The sequence below is a fragment of the Rhea pennata genome, chromosome 1 (assembly GCF_028389875.1).
Source record: "Rhea pennata isolate bPtePen1 chromosome 1, bPtePen1.pri, whole genome shotgun sequence".
In the NCBI taxonomy this organism is placed as follows: Eukaryota; Metazoa; Chordata; class Aves; order Rheiformes; family Rheidae; genus Rhea; species Rhea pennata.
Genome location: NC_084663.1, coordinates 124,791,219 through 124,803,876, shown reverse-complemented (window position 1 = coordinate 124,803,876; position 12,658 = coordinate 124,791,219). Strand labels below are relative to the sequence as shown.

Sequence of the window (12,658 nt, the reverse complement as noted above, 5' to 3'; positions counted from 1 at the left end):
GCTACCGGACAATTAGGGCTAAATAAAGATACCTTATCTTCAGCATTTTCGATATCTGTGGTGTCATCCCCTGTCAGAGATGACCTCCTTCTCCTCTCCTGCAGTGCCAAGTGTTTTGTTTTACACTGACGTTTCCCTGATGGCTTCTCACACTCAGTATATTTGTGCAGCAGAGATGCAGGTTGGAAATCCTCCTCTTCATCTGTGTACAGCCCATCTGTCTTCCGGCTTTCTTTAATTTTCTGCTGTTTGGCAGCCAACCTCGAGGCTGGAGTACAGCTTGGCTGAGCCTGCCTTTTGCTGTTTGCATTGGTGGATGAAAGGCTCTTCATGTGCGGAGACACTGGGAATACCGGCAAGCCTAAATAGGAAGGAAAGGCATTACACGTTGCATGGTGTGTTAAAAGGAAAACATATTGCTAGCACTTAACACAAGCTCCTCAACTGCTTAAGAGATCTACCAATTACATTTTCAAATCATTAATATTTTAAGTGTTCCACATTCAAACTGTAAATAGCATCTTGCAAGTTAACGCAAGTTAATAGTTGTAACGGTCTGATAAAAATCACTAAATGAAATTCTCTGCGACTGGTGCCCGGGTACTGCAAGGGCCAGTTCTGCGCTGCGACAGACAACCTGCAACGGCAGAGCAGAAAGCCGCAACCGAATTTCCTTGCTTTGGGAAAACGTGTTTCCTTACCTGGAACTGCCTTATCTGAATGGGAACCAACTTCTCCCTCACCCTAGGCCCTACTGGGCTTTTCTGCCTTTTCCACATTTAAGTTGAGGGCAGATACCTGAATTGTAGGGGGAGGAGGGAAAAGAGAAAGAAATAGTAGCAGGGAAGAGGTCTTAATGGGACAGCACTGAGGAATTTTGAGCTTAGTGCTTAAGACAGCAGTAAGATAGAGAGCATCTCTTTGGCAGCGTTTTCACCTTCAAAGAAAAAGAAAGCTACTTAAGAAGCTACAGAAGTCCTGCGCAAACTCCCTACCAAAAGGTACAGGTATTTCACAGAAAAACCAAGTGGTTATGTTTTCTGGAGGACTCTGACTAGCTGCACTGTGAGACTGTAAGGTAGGGCAACACCTCGGACCACAAAAAGCCAGTGCGTTGCAGCCCTTTGCAGAATACTCACACGACTGGGTTCTCGCCATGGATTCGTTCTGTACAAGCCGAGTCTCACAATTTGGGCCACATGCAAAAAGCATGGTTATTTTTTTTTTCAGATTGCAGGCAGGTTTACAACAAAACAAGAACAAGAAAAGTTGACTTTTTATAGTCTGAATTTCCCCTGGGCAGAGAATTGAGGTGACCTCAGAACCAACGCCTTTGGAGAAAATAAATGAATTAAAAGTTGCTGGAAAGGAAGGGACATTTCATCCAGACAATACTGTATCACTGAGGGAAGGCGTAGAAAAACCTAAAACCTAGGGCACTTGAAAGAGGCTCCTTTGCTCTAAGGAGTCTCTGAAGTGATGCTACTTTCAGAATAGAAGAGATGGCAGAAGCAAATACAGCACATGGCTGCCCAGTGAACAGAGACCTTGATTTAAGAAACTCAAGAGTTGGCTGGCAAGAACAACAAAATAAAATAAAGCAAAAATAAAAACCTGGTACGTTCTTAGTGGGTAGCTTCACCTTTTTGTCTCCTTTCAAATGGGCCTGAGAAAACAACCTGCGGAAGGCTTTCTAGATTAAACACGAAAATGGAAAACTCTCAAGTTCTTTAAAACCACTTTCTAGAAGATGCATAACATGGCTTGCCAACTAGATGTCAGGAGATTTACAGGACACATGATGTGCAGACTGTTCAGCAAGAATCCAGTCCTTTTGGTTTTTAGGCATTATAATCACGAAGAAAACTTTCCAGTTGTAGACCGAACCTGCTGATGCAAGGCTGTCTTTCCAACTCTGCAAACAGCATGAAATAGGAAAAGTGTTTCTAGTTCTCCTGTTTCCAGCTAACCTAATTGGAGTAACACATAAAAAGCCCAATTCTAATACAGAAATATCATCATTAGCTCCTTAATCAGTTACAAAAAAAATTGTGCAGATGGAAAACACCAGCAATGTAATCCGGTGAGTGCAAAGAGAAGGAAGAAACCACGGCATGCAGCAAAACAAGAACAGAGGAAAAACAAACAAAAATACAGAAAGAGTGGGGGGAGGAAAGAAAAAAAAAATCACAGGAAGAGAAGCATATCTCAAAGAACTGTGAGCTCTCCCGTTCAGAGATGCTGAATTAAAAAAAAGTTTAATCGCCGCAACGAATGGGAACTCCAGCCTGCAAGCTTCACGAAGTCTGTGCTGCACTTTGACCATCGGCAATGACAGCAGACGCCGGGCTAAACGCACACCGCTGCTGCAAGACGAGGAGGAGCAGCAACCGCATGCCCGGGAGCTTTGGGATCGATAGAGTTGCGAGAGGCCAGCGCTATCCAGGGAAGGCACGAGCATCCGCTTGGGGAAGGCAGGAGACGCAGGTCAAAGAGGTGAGCGATTAATCCTCAAATCCCACTCCATCTTTCTGACCGCTACAGACGGGGAGGGGGGGAGAAGAAAAACAGAGCTGGCAGGAATCTCCCCCAACATCCGCGCAAAGGAAAAGCCGCGCCGCCGCCTGACGTGGGCTGCGGCGAGCGGGCCGGGCCGGCGGCGAGGTCCGCGGTGAGAGGGGCGGCCGCCGCCGCGCAGCCCAAACACTCGCTCGCTCGCTCGCTCGGCTCCCATATCCTCCCGCCCGCCGAGCCGCCTGTTGCCGTACCCAGCTGCGAGGGGCAGGCGGCAGCTTTCCAGGTGCGCCAGAGCCCTCCTGGCTGCTCCTCGCCGCCGCTTTTGTTTCCACGCTGCCTGCGCGCCGGCGATTAACCGAACCGCTGGGTTTTCTCCTCTCCCCGTACAAATGGCTGCAGCTCCCCAGGGGACTATCAGAGGAAGCCGGCTACTACACCGCTCGCAGCCTGCAGCGCCAGGTTATTGCTCGGCTGGGACTCTGGGAGAGACCGCCGCCGCTGCTGCCGCGGGGCCGGGCAAGCACCGCAGTCCCCCAAGCTTGCAGGGATCACCACGTCGAGCTGCTGCACCTGGCAGAGCTGCAAGGGGCAACGCCACCACCAGCGTGGGAAGCCGCAGGGCCCCGAAACAATCTCGGGCAAGGCAAATCCCCGGTCTGGCAGCTCTGCTCCTCAAGGGTGAACCTCCAAGGAGGTGACAGCTAGGAGATGTCCTGCTAAGGACATCTCCAGAGGCCACCACTTGGTCATCCAGCCACAGGGCACGGACTGCGGGAGAGAGGGGACAACTGCTCAGTGACAGCTTCACTTGCAAAAGACAACTCCTCCTGCAACAAGGTACCACAAATCCCTTCTAAGAATAGGCACATTTAAGAAAAGTTTGAGGACTATTCCTGGGCAAGAAAAGCGAAAAATCTCCTTCCCTATGCTCTCTCACACAGAGAACACTATGCTACACAACGCAGAAAAAATTCCTCATCCTAGTGAGCTAAGAAAAAGGAGATTCAAAGGTTTACACTTCAGTGGGGCTGCAAGAGCATTAGCAAAGTAAGCCGAATGCTCTCTAGTGCCTCTGCACAATGGATGGTGAGGCATAATTTAGTCAGGTTTATGGTTTTATAGAGGCTTCCAAAACCAAAAGGTTTTTCATAGCCATGGGGCGACTGAATTGAAATGCCTTTGGGAGCAGCGCGTAAATCGGGAGCCACCTTTTTTTCTTTCCTGAGGTCATGTGTTAGAGAAGTCTGTTGCTATCACGGGAGGCAATGCAGTGGAAAGCTAGAGCATCCTTACACAATGCAGCTTCTTGTTAGTGACCCTCCTTTAATCTCTACAAGATATCTCTTTCTGAAAGTACAAAGGGGAGCAGGTGATGGGCAGGGATGTTTGAGCTGATACCATGCTCACCAAGGCAGCACACAAAGCAAGGGACTAAGAGTCAAAGTTCCTTTTTAAGTAAGTTTTGATCTTCTGCTCCACAAGTCCTTTTGGAGAACCTTCCCCATCAATAAGCATCAAAGTTTGGGGTTTTCTGCCCTCAAATAATCCTACCGAGGGGAAAGATGGGTGAGACTCTTTAGGACAGAAAGGAAGTCAACAGTTTTGTCTGCTATCGTGTCAGAGATGTTACCCTGGAAAATTCTCACCAGCGCAGGACAACCTGAATTCAACACTTTCCATAAGAGATTCTGACATGGGACAACAGGATCTACTTTCCTTATGCTTCTTCCTCTTGAAGGTGTCTTGGCTACACTACAGGTAAAGCCAGCTTGAGGGTGAAGTGTTATCAGTTTGACCAAGTTCCCAGGTGTCTGAAGGAATGAGTCCAAACACTGGACTCAGAGTTCCACTTCTGCAGAAATAACCTTTCCTTAGAAGCAGGCAGACAATTTGGGGGCAGAGGGAGAGCTAAGAGGAAGAGAAGAAGGAAGAAAGGAAGAGATATCTGTAGCCTTTTATCTGAAAAACCTAACAAAAACTATCTACTCTGCTTAGAAGAGGCAGGGATTCGCAGCAAGGTGCAGCGGATGTCCAAGTGGGACGAGCCACACAGACCATGTGCTGTCGTTCTCCTTCAGTCCTCCAACGATGTTACGATGTTACGGCAGCTAACTCAGCAGGAGGGTGGGAAAGACAACTGAGGACGCACCGGGGGGCCGCTGGTGTTGCCCTCCCAGTGGGCAGGCCAGCGCGGCAGGGGGGCCGGAGCATTTCCTGCCCACGGGAAGGAATTTAACAGACCGCCTCAAAGCACTTCCCCAGGATGGGGACTGAGCAGCAGGGGAGACGAAGAGGAAGGGGAACGAGGGGGAAAAGCAGCCGGATGCAAATCAAAGAAAGCTGACGTATTTTGAGGAAGAGACCCCCTTGGGAGAGAGCTACCGGGAAGACCTCTGCATGCACATGTAGGGCCAGGATGCCGGGGAAGAGGGACAAAGGAGTTTACAGGAGACATCCAAGACAAATCAGCAAGGCAGCCTCTCGGAGAGGAGGATGAGCCTCTTTCTTGCAAGCGTGCCTCAGAAAAGGCCGTGAAACTCAGCAGTTCCGGGGTGATGGAGCTGTTGGATTCCCAAGATACAGAACTCTTAGCAGTACTTACACTGTTTTACAGGAGATCGTACCAACTCAAATCTCAGCTGTGGTTAAATGCTTTTATGTGAGCTAATAACTGTTTGCTTTCTTCCTTACTCAGAACCATTTCTGCAGTAAACGCTCTCCATCCCTTCTCCCCCCACCCCAAACCCCTTCTAGAGACAAACTTCTTTTCCACATATCTATAACAGGATTATTTAAAGTCAAAACACACGCACAAACACATAGTTACACACACATACACAAACACGTTTTCTTGTCTGCCAAGTATCAGCTACAGTGCATTTCTTATAGTGGAGCTGTCAGTCTTTATACAGATGGACATCTACAGATATATATTAAAAAATTAAAAAAAAAAAGAAAAAAAAAGAAAAAAAAACTCTCGACAATTCCTTAACATCGGTGGCAGCATGCGTCACTGTAAATGCTAAAGCCAGCTGGTTTCCCTAGTAGTCTCTGCATACCTTGTTCATTGTCACTTGTTTTGAGGGACTCTTCAGACCAACTTCTATTGCTTTTGGCCTCTGACCTTTTCTTGGTGTGCCTTTCTTCTGTGAAGTCTTTGACCTTTGCAGTGGCCTCTGGCTGAACAGCCTCAGCTAAATCTTTCCTGCTTTGCCGGCCCAACTTGCCGGACGGGGATCTCTCTGGTGACACCTGCTGCTCCCATAGTTCCCTAAGATGCTGCAGGTGACGCTGCTTTTTGGGATGGAGCCCTGTTAATTCAATGCACACCTTCAGGTTGGTCACCTCATTACAATTGGGCTCTTCTAAGTGGTTAGAGGAATTGTTTGGCATTTCCCTCTCAGGCCAGTCATCTAATGGAAAAATAACTAAAAATTAATCAAAAAGCCCCCTCAACTTAAAACAAAAGCTACATTTCACTTTCGGGGCATATAGTCTCAGCTTTACCACCACACTATGCATTTTAAAGGTTCGCTCATTAAGGGTTTCATGCACTACAGTAACTTGCACTGCTGTGGCTACAGTGTCCAATGACTACTGCTTTACCCTTATATGCCAAGTTTTTTGGAGAGAGAGAGATATATACATATATATATACATACATATATATACATATATATAATTTTAAGTGAAATGACAGTGCTCACATTAGTAACTATCAAGTTCATAAATGGAAACACATTAAGCCAAAGGGACGTTCCTTTCACAAGACATTCCTTGAGCGAGACCAAAGGAAAATGCTTGTTTACCTTTGCAGATCTTCTTCTTTTTTGCCTTTGATATAACTTCATCCTGCAGTTCATCCATAAAGTTTTCGTGTTGGCTGCCATCATTTTGCACTCTCTCACCAGAGTGTTTACGCTTCCTGTCCAGACGTGGACATGGATGTTGGCCAATATCTTCTGTTGGCTGGTCTTCCGCTTTTTCATATATAGAATGTCTCTCTAAATAACATTTCTCATTTGAGAGATCTTTTTCCTCTGGAGTTTCAAGAAAGTGACCTTGGTTGTTTTCTGTACTAGTAAAGTTACCTAAAATAAAAGACGAGGCATAATAAGTACAAAACAAGGCATTGTAAGGAAACCATGCTCTCTGATCTCTTTAACGTCACTCCCTTACCAGCACATGTCCATCATGACTTAAAGTTTACAAGGCATGCAAATAAACATGAAATCGTACTTCAGCTCAAATCTCCTCTGGTCAGCCTAAGACAGCAATTTTCAATAGTTAAGTAATCCCCCCAAAATGCACATGCTTTGCATTGTTTTTTGAGAAATCAATATAAGCTGTACACAATTCACAATACATGTATCCATAGAAACATCAAAATATGCTTTTTTAAAAATAAAGAAAAACCTTCAGACATCGAAAGCACAGACCTTTTTCAGAAAACAACCTCACTTCCAAAAAAACCTTGACAAGTAGTAATTCAAGCTTCACTTTGCAAGGACTTTTTTAATAAATACTTTCTGGTGATAATAAAGTAGTCTTTCACCAATTCAGAGTCTTTCTCTGCTTCTTCCATCAAATGAAGATTCCAAGTAAAGGCATTTGCCCCTTCTTCTGGAGATACAAAAGGGAAACACAAGGCACACGCACACACTCATGCGTGTACACACACACACACACACACACACACAGAGGAATACCACTAAGAATAGCTACAGTATTTTACAAGAAGCACTATTTGAATTTAAGGTTATAAAAAGGCTTCCTCACTTGAAGCAATCAGCCAGTCACTGCTATCACAAGATCTTTGTCACCTCCTTTCAAAATGGACCACACTTATTCAGGGGGTATTTCCAGCAGTGGTGACCAGGTGAGCCTTGAAAAGCTTATTAGAAACCAGCCTCACGAACCAGCACAAAAATACCTATGTCGCCATGCCCACCGGGTAACTTTCAGCCTCCCCTCTCCCCAAAGAATCTTCCTCCCCAACATTTAGAGCCAACTTAAGGAATTTTAAATGGATACTTGACTTAAAATGGCACTTCATCATCATCCTGAAGAGGTATTCTTTCTTGGGCTAAACCAAACTAGCTGAGACACGATTAGGCAGACATGCTGTACACAGTGCAATGCTGTTAATCAGCTTCCTATTTACAATTCTCACCAGCAAGTTGGCTTTCCCATGCTTTTTAGCCCTCCTGGCTAACTACTATATTCTTTTCACACGTCTGCTGCTATTTGGCAAATTGTCTCTATTCTCTGTTCCACATCCCAAGGGCTTAACATCCCTTTTCCTTTTCCTCCTCCTCGCCATCTCTTCTTCTCTCACTTCCCTTCCTGCAGATTCACTTCCCTTCCTGCAAATACATCTGCTGGCTTGCTCTCTTGACTAGTTTTCCCATCCCTGGCCACTCTGACAACTCCTTTTTCTGTCCCTTCTGCCTTTCCACCCCCACCCCCAACCCTTATTCTGCCTCCTCTCCCTTAAACCTAGCTTTCAGCTTTGACTCATCCCCTTCGGCTTTGGCTCGTCCCCTTTTCTGGGACGGCCAGTGTCCCCTGCCACCAGTGGCCTCCTCTCCCCTCCCGCCCTGACATCCCACCAGCTCCCACTACCACTATCTAGGCAGTGGCAGCCCCTGGATAAGGTCCAAGCATGTTCACGCTTTTATCTTGAGAGCACCTTCCTACAGCTCTGCCAACACCTTCTGGTTTCACAACCATCCCCAGAATACCTCTAATCAGCAACGGAAGGCGGAAAAAAGCCCCTCTCTGATGAGAATTTTCTTCACCACAACTTGGAGAAAGCTCTGTGTAGTGTCCAGAGCCCTAGGAGACACCATAGCATCATTTTACACTGCTTGACAAGCTGCTTGTGGTGCTCCTTTAGAAAACAGTGGAAGATAATTTGGCCAAGAAAAAACAAAAGTCGACTTCTTCCAGGCGAGCAGGACGCTCAGGCTTTGGCCATTCTTCTCTCCCTAAGTCCACCAGCTGAAACACTTGCTCATTTTAAAACTTCAAAATGTAGATTGTCGCAGTTCTTTTGACCAGCAATACCGACATGTTCCTCTACAACAGTGAGGGGTCAGAGGAAGAAAACGAGTTATCTTAGTAAATAACACCATGCCTTTAAACAACGCGCGTCCCCTCCAGATCAGAATGAACCTGTAAACACCGCGCACTTGCACATCTGGCACAAAGACGCTACACAACAGCTGTACACACTATAACCACACCGACAGCAAGATGAATTTTGTTTCACACAGTATAAAAAAGCGGGACCAACAACAATTTTAAGCAACCCTTCGGATACGCTTCTATCAGATCTCCTTTTACAGGTTTAACGCAGTCCGCTACCCTTGCGCCCTCCGCGCCTAGGGGAACGGCTCGCTCCGTGTCCCCGAACAGAGCTGCTAAGCGCACTCGCTGCCTCGCGCCTGCGCTCCCTGGGTCTCCAGTCGTACCAGAAACTACGCACCACGGTTCACCCTCAATATCCCCGACCCTGGACGGTTTTCCTGCTCGCAATGCTGCCCAGCCTGAGAAAAGGCAGGCACATGCTGACTAATTCCCGGAGAAGCTTTTGAAGGGTCAGGAGAAGTAGCAGGCTACACGAGGTGTCGGTGGTCTTAACCTTTCGGGCTTGCAGGAAACGGCAATCTAAATTCGTTTCGCCACCACGGAAATCAGCTGACTTCAGATTAACTCTGTTTCTATTCGCAGGAGGACTGGGTAGAGGGCTGCAGGCTGCCTGCTTCTTCACAGATAGTCAACGCTAAAAAGTGAAAAAGAGGGCAGAGACACTCGCTTTAACCTCGTTAACGGTTCTTCGCTGTCGTCGTTTCTTCTGGGGCGCTGGGGCGTGCGTGCTGCACGTCTGCTGAAGTTTGTCCAGAAAACGGTGGTGCTAGGTCACCGCCGAGAGCAGCGCCCCTTGCTGCCGCCGGCTCTGCAACACCCTCGTCTCTGCAACACCCTCGTCTCTGCCGTGGGGAGCGGGGAACACCCTCACGGCCTCGCCCGAGGCCCCCTCAGGCGATGGATCGCGTCTCCGCTGCCGCCACGCTGAAGCGGCCTCTCGGGGACTGCCCACCACGCACGCGCTTCTGGAACTGGGGATGTTATATGCCCACGTTTCTGAAGTTAAGACCCCTAGACAAGCGGTATCTTCAGGCGTAAAACCACGCTGCACAATCGTCCTGCATCCACATTACAAGCCGGAGAAAGCGAAGCCGGGGAGCAACACAGGACGCGCAGTGGCACATCTGCACTGCTGCCTACCTTCCCTCACTAGTCTACTGCGTTTTCCTATTCAGCCGTATTTTCGCAGTAAAAGAACAAAGGTTACTTTCTGTTCGGGACACCATACAACCCACGTGCTGTCACGCTCTTCGCGCAGCTTGCGGCGACACGTCACCGGCACGCCGACCAACTGCGTTAGGTGCCCGGAGGTTTCTCTCCTCAGCACAACCGCCGACGGCTTGGCGGAGCACGGCGCCGATGAACTCTATTAATATTTTACCACCAGATTCCACTCTGTCCTCAAACTGTTTTGCAAGCGACCTGGATCAGACACAATGTCTCCCCAAATTAAGATATGAAAGTCAACTCAAAGCACAACAACATAAGCATATCTCGCATGCCCAGCAAGGACAAGGAGAATTTATTTGCTTTTGTTTCCCCCTCCCACATGCATCTACAACACCCTTTTCTCTGCCCAAGGCAAATAAAGCAACAACAACATACTTCGAGTTTTCACATTATCGCCATTCACATGGCAAAGAGGTAGCCAGAGACGTACTAAACACCGAGTTCTCATAGCAACCCACCTCTCCACGCAAGGAGATGAACTCCGAAATGCGTTCGCTTCTCACTACTCGAGCACTTGCCAGTCCTACGGCAGCTGTGAGAACCAGCACCAAGAACTCAAACCCTTTCTTACTGGCCTATAAAACTAGAAACGAGGGAGAGTTAAGACGCTGCTTCTTCACATAACATTTCTGCCTGAAGCAATATCTCCTTAGCGCACTGCTTAAGATCGCTCCAGAAGCAGCTATTCATATGCACACACATGCTACTAAATGAGGGGAAAAAAAAGATGCAAACTTTCCTTCATTTTTCCACCTTCCTGTTGCTGTCAGCGCTAGCCCCGTTTGCGAGCAGGGTCTCCCATGCAATGCAAACAAGGAAACACATCTTACTATTTAAGCCGTGATTCTTTTGTTCAAATAACATGGCAGCTAAAAACAGCTTTTCCTCTTCCGTTCAGCAACCTCTCCCTGCACTCACTTACGCAAGGTACCTTTCATTTTTTGTTCATCATTCCAACTCTTCATTCGTTAATGACTATCCGAATGCTAAAAAACGGTATTTGGCATCAAGCTCACAACACAAGTGAAATAATTCAGTAAGTCACTTTCAGCATCGAATTTTAGGTATCTCATGGGGCAGAGGAAATCTAGTTGGTTTTGTTTTCTGTTCAAAGTGTCTTCGCTTGCAAACTTTCCATATTTGTTTCCTTCTACTTAAGCCCACTACACTGAACAAACAAGCAACTGCCATCCTCCCCACACACGCTGCTACTTTTTTTTTCTTTCTTTTTGCACCCTGTCCTGCTGCAGGAAGGTGACACTGACCAGGGCAAAGGACATATTTACTGTTTCAGCCTTTCATTTGTCACAGCCCAGGAAAAAAAAAATGAAAGCAGCTTACTACCATGAGACACATCGAGGGCCACTGGCACAGAGCTGCAATGCCAAAGACGTGTTCTTAAAAACACTCTCGCAAACAACAGCATTTCACTTTCGTGCACAGAAACTGCTCTAACTTCTTCCTTGTAACCCCGTGCCTTGAGATCAGGTTTTATTTTTTCTCAGTTTAGGATTAAGTGGGCAGCATCTTTCTACTGTAAAATTAGATAAGCAGGTAATTATGCTCCTTGATCAAGAAATTCACAGCTTGTAGAATTTATTCAATCTTTCACACTTCAGTATGATTTTCAGTACTGCTAGGAGAGCTTTGCTACGTACCGACATGCGATCATCACATGCCCATATTGATGTGTACGTCTATGCCAATAGCTTAAATCACTTGATCTCTGAGCAATTCTATGACTCATGACATATGCATCCCATAATTTATCATGTTTATGCTATGGAAATGCACCATAGAAGTATTGCCTCAGCAACATTTACGAGTCACCTCGGCAACAAAGCAGCTTCGCCGCTGTTCTCGCAATGCCCAGTAAATCCTAAACAAGATGGGAGAGAATTAAAACACTTCCAGTTTTCCCCTTGGCTTACATTTCCCATTAATTAGGGAATAGAGCTACCTCTCTTAAACCAGACATGGATCCCTTTACCCTTTTCCAGAACAGAAGATGAAGCTTAAGAAGACTTTCTCAGTACTGGAAAGCAATGCACTGTTGAGCCAGAGAAAAAGTTTATGGAATCAGAGATTGAGCAAAATCTTTCATTGGCGTCAAAAGAAAAGTCAGCACGTATGCTACACAACTAGGAAAATCACAGAGTCCCAGGTCAAGCTAGTTTTCATCCCACCCAGAGGCTCTGTAAAGCATCGTCTGCCTTTGCCATTTAGCCACTGCTGTATTTATTTGAAGGAGACGCACAGGAGTCAAGGGGGCTACCAGCTCTTACAGCCCTGACCCTTTGCTATGGTGCACATACGCGGAGAGCAACTGTGCAGCTGCCGGAGCAGAGGAGCCCCGCGAGTCTGTCGTGTGCGCCACAGAGTGAAAAAAAAAAAAAAAAGAAAGAAAGAAAAAAAATCACAGTTTCTCTTGTGGTTTCCTCTTCCCCACTGACATCAGCCAGGTAAAATGCTCCCAGCAGCAGTCATGTGTAACAGCTTGCTGGTTCTGCTCCTAAATTCCCCACTTACATAAGAAGACAGAACTGCTTTACTTTTAGCCAGAAATAGATGAACGCTACACAAAACGGGATGAAATACCTTTGCAGTGCTGAGATCCCATGCAGGAGGCAGAAAGTAGAACAAGAGAAGCTGCAAACCAAGAGCCACGTCAAGTTAGAAAGCTTTAAAGCCAAACAGAGCGGCTAGAGAAAAGGGGAAGCAAATAAAGCGTTTCTCCGGTGAAAAGTCGACCCGGTTC

General features: G+C 46.8%; 1 protein-coding gene across 6 annotated transcripts in view; it reads right to left on the bottom strand.

The window, feature by feature from the left end:
* Positions 1-12,658, bottom strand: part of BCOR (BCL6 corepressor) — an 81,568-nt gene that overhangs the window by 17,195 nt on the left and 51,715 nt on the right. For 5 of the 6 annotated variants that reach the window (XM_062599780.1, XM_062599770.1, XM_062599762.1 and 2 more), the window contains 3 exons: positions 6,327-6,608; positions 5,577-5,930; positions 33-361 (listed from right to left, as the gene is read on the bottom strand). In XM_062599780.1, coding sequence (XP_062455764.1) covers positions 33-361; positions 5,577-5,930; positions 6,327-6,608 — 965 coding nt within the window. The remainder of the gene's footprint in view (positions 1-32; positions 362-5,576; positions 5,931-6,326; positions 6,609-12,658) is intronic. The other variant, XM_062599806.1, reaches the window with a different exon arrangement.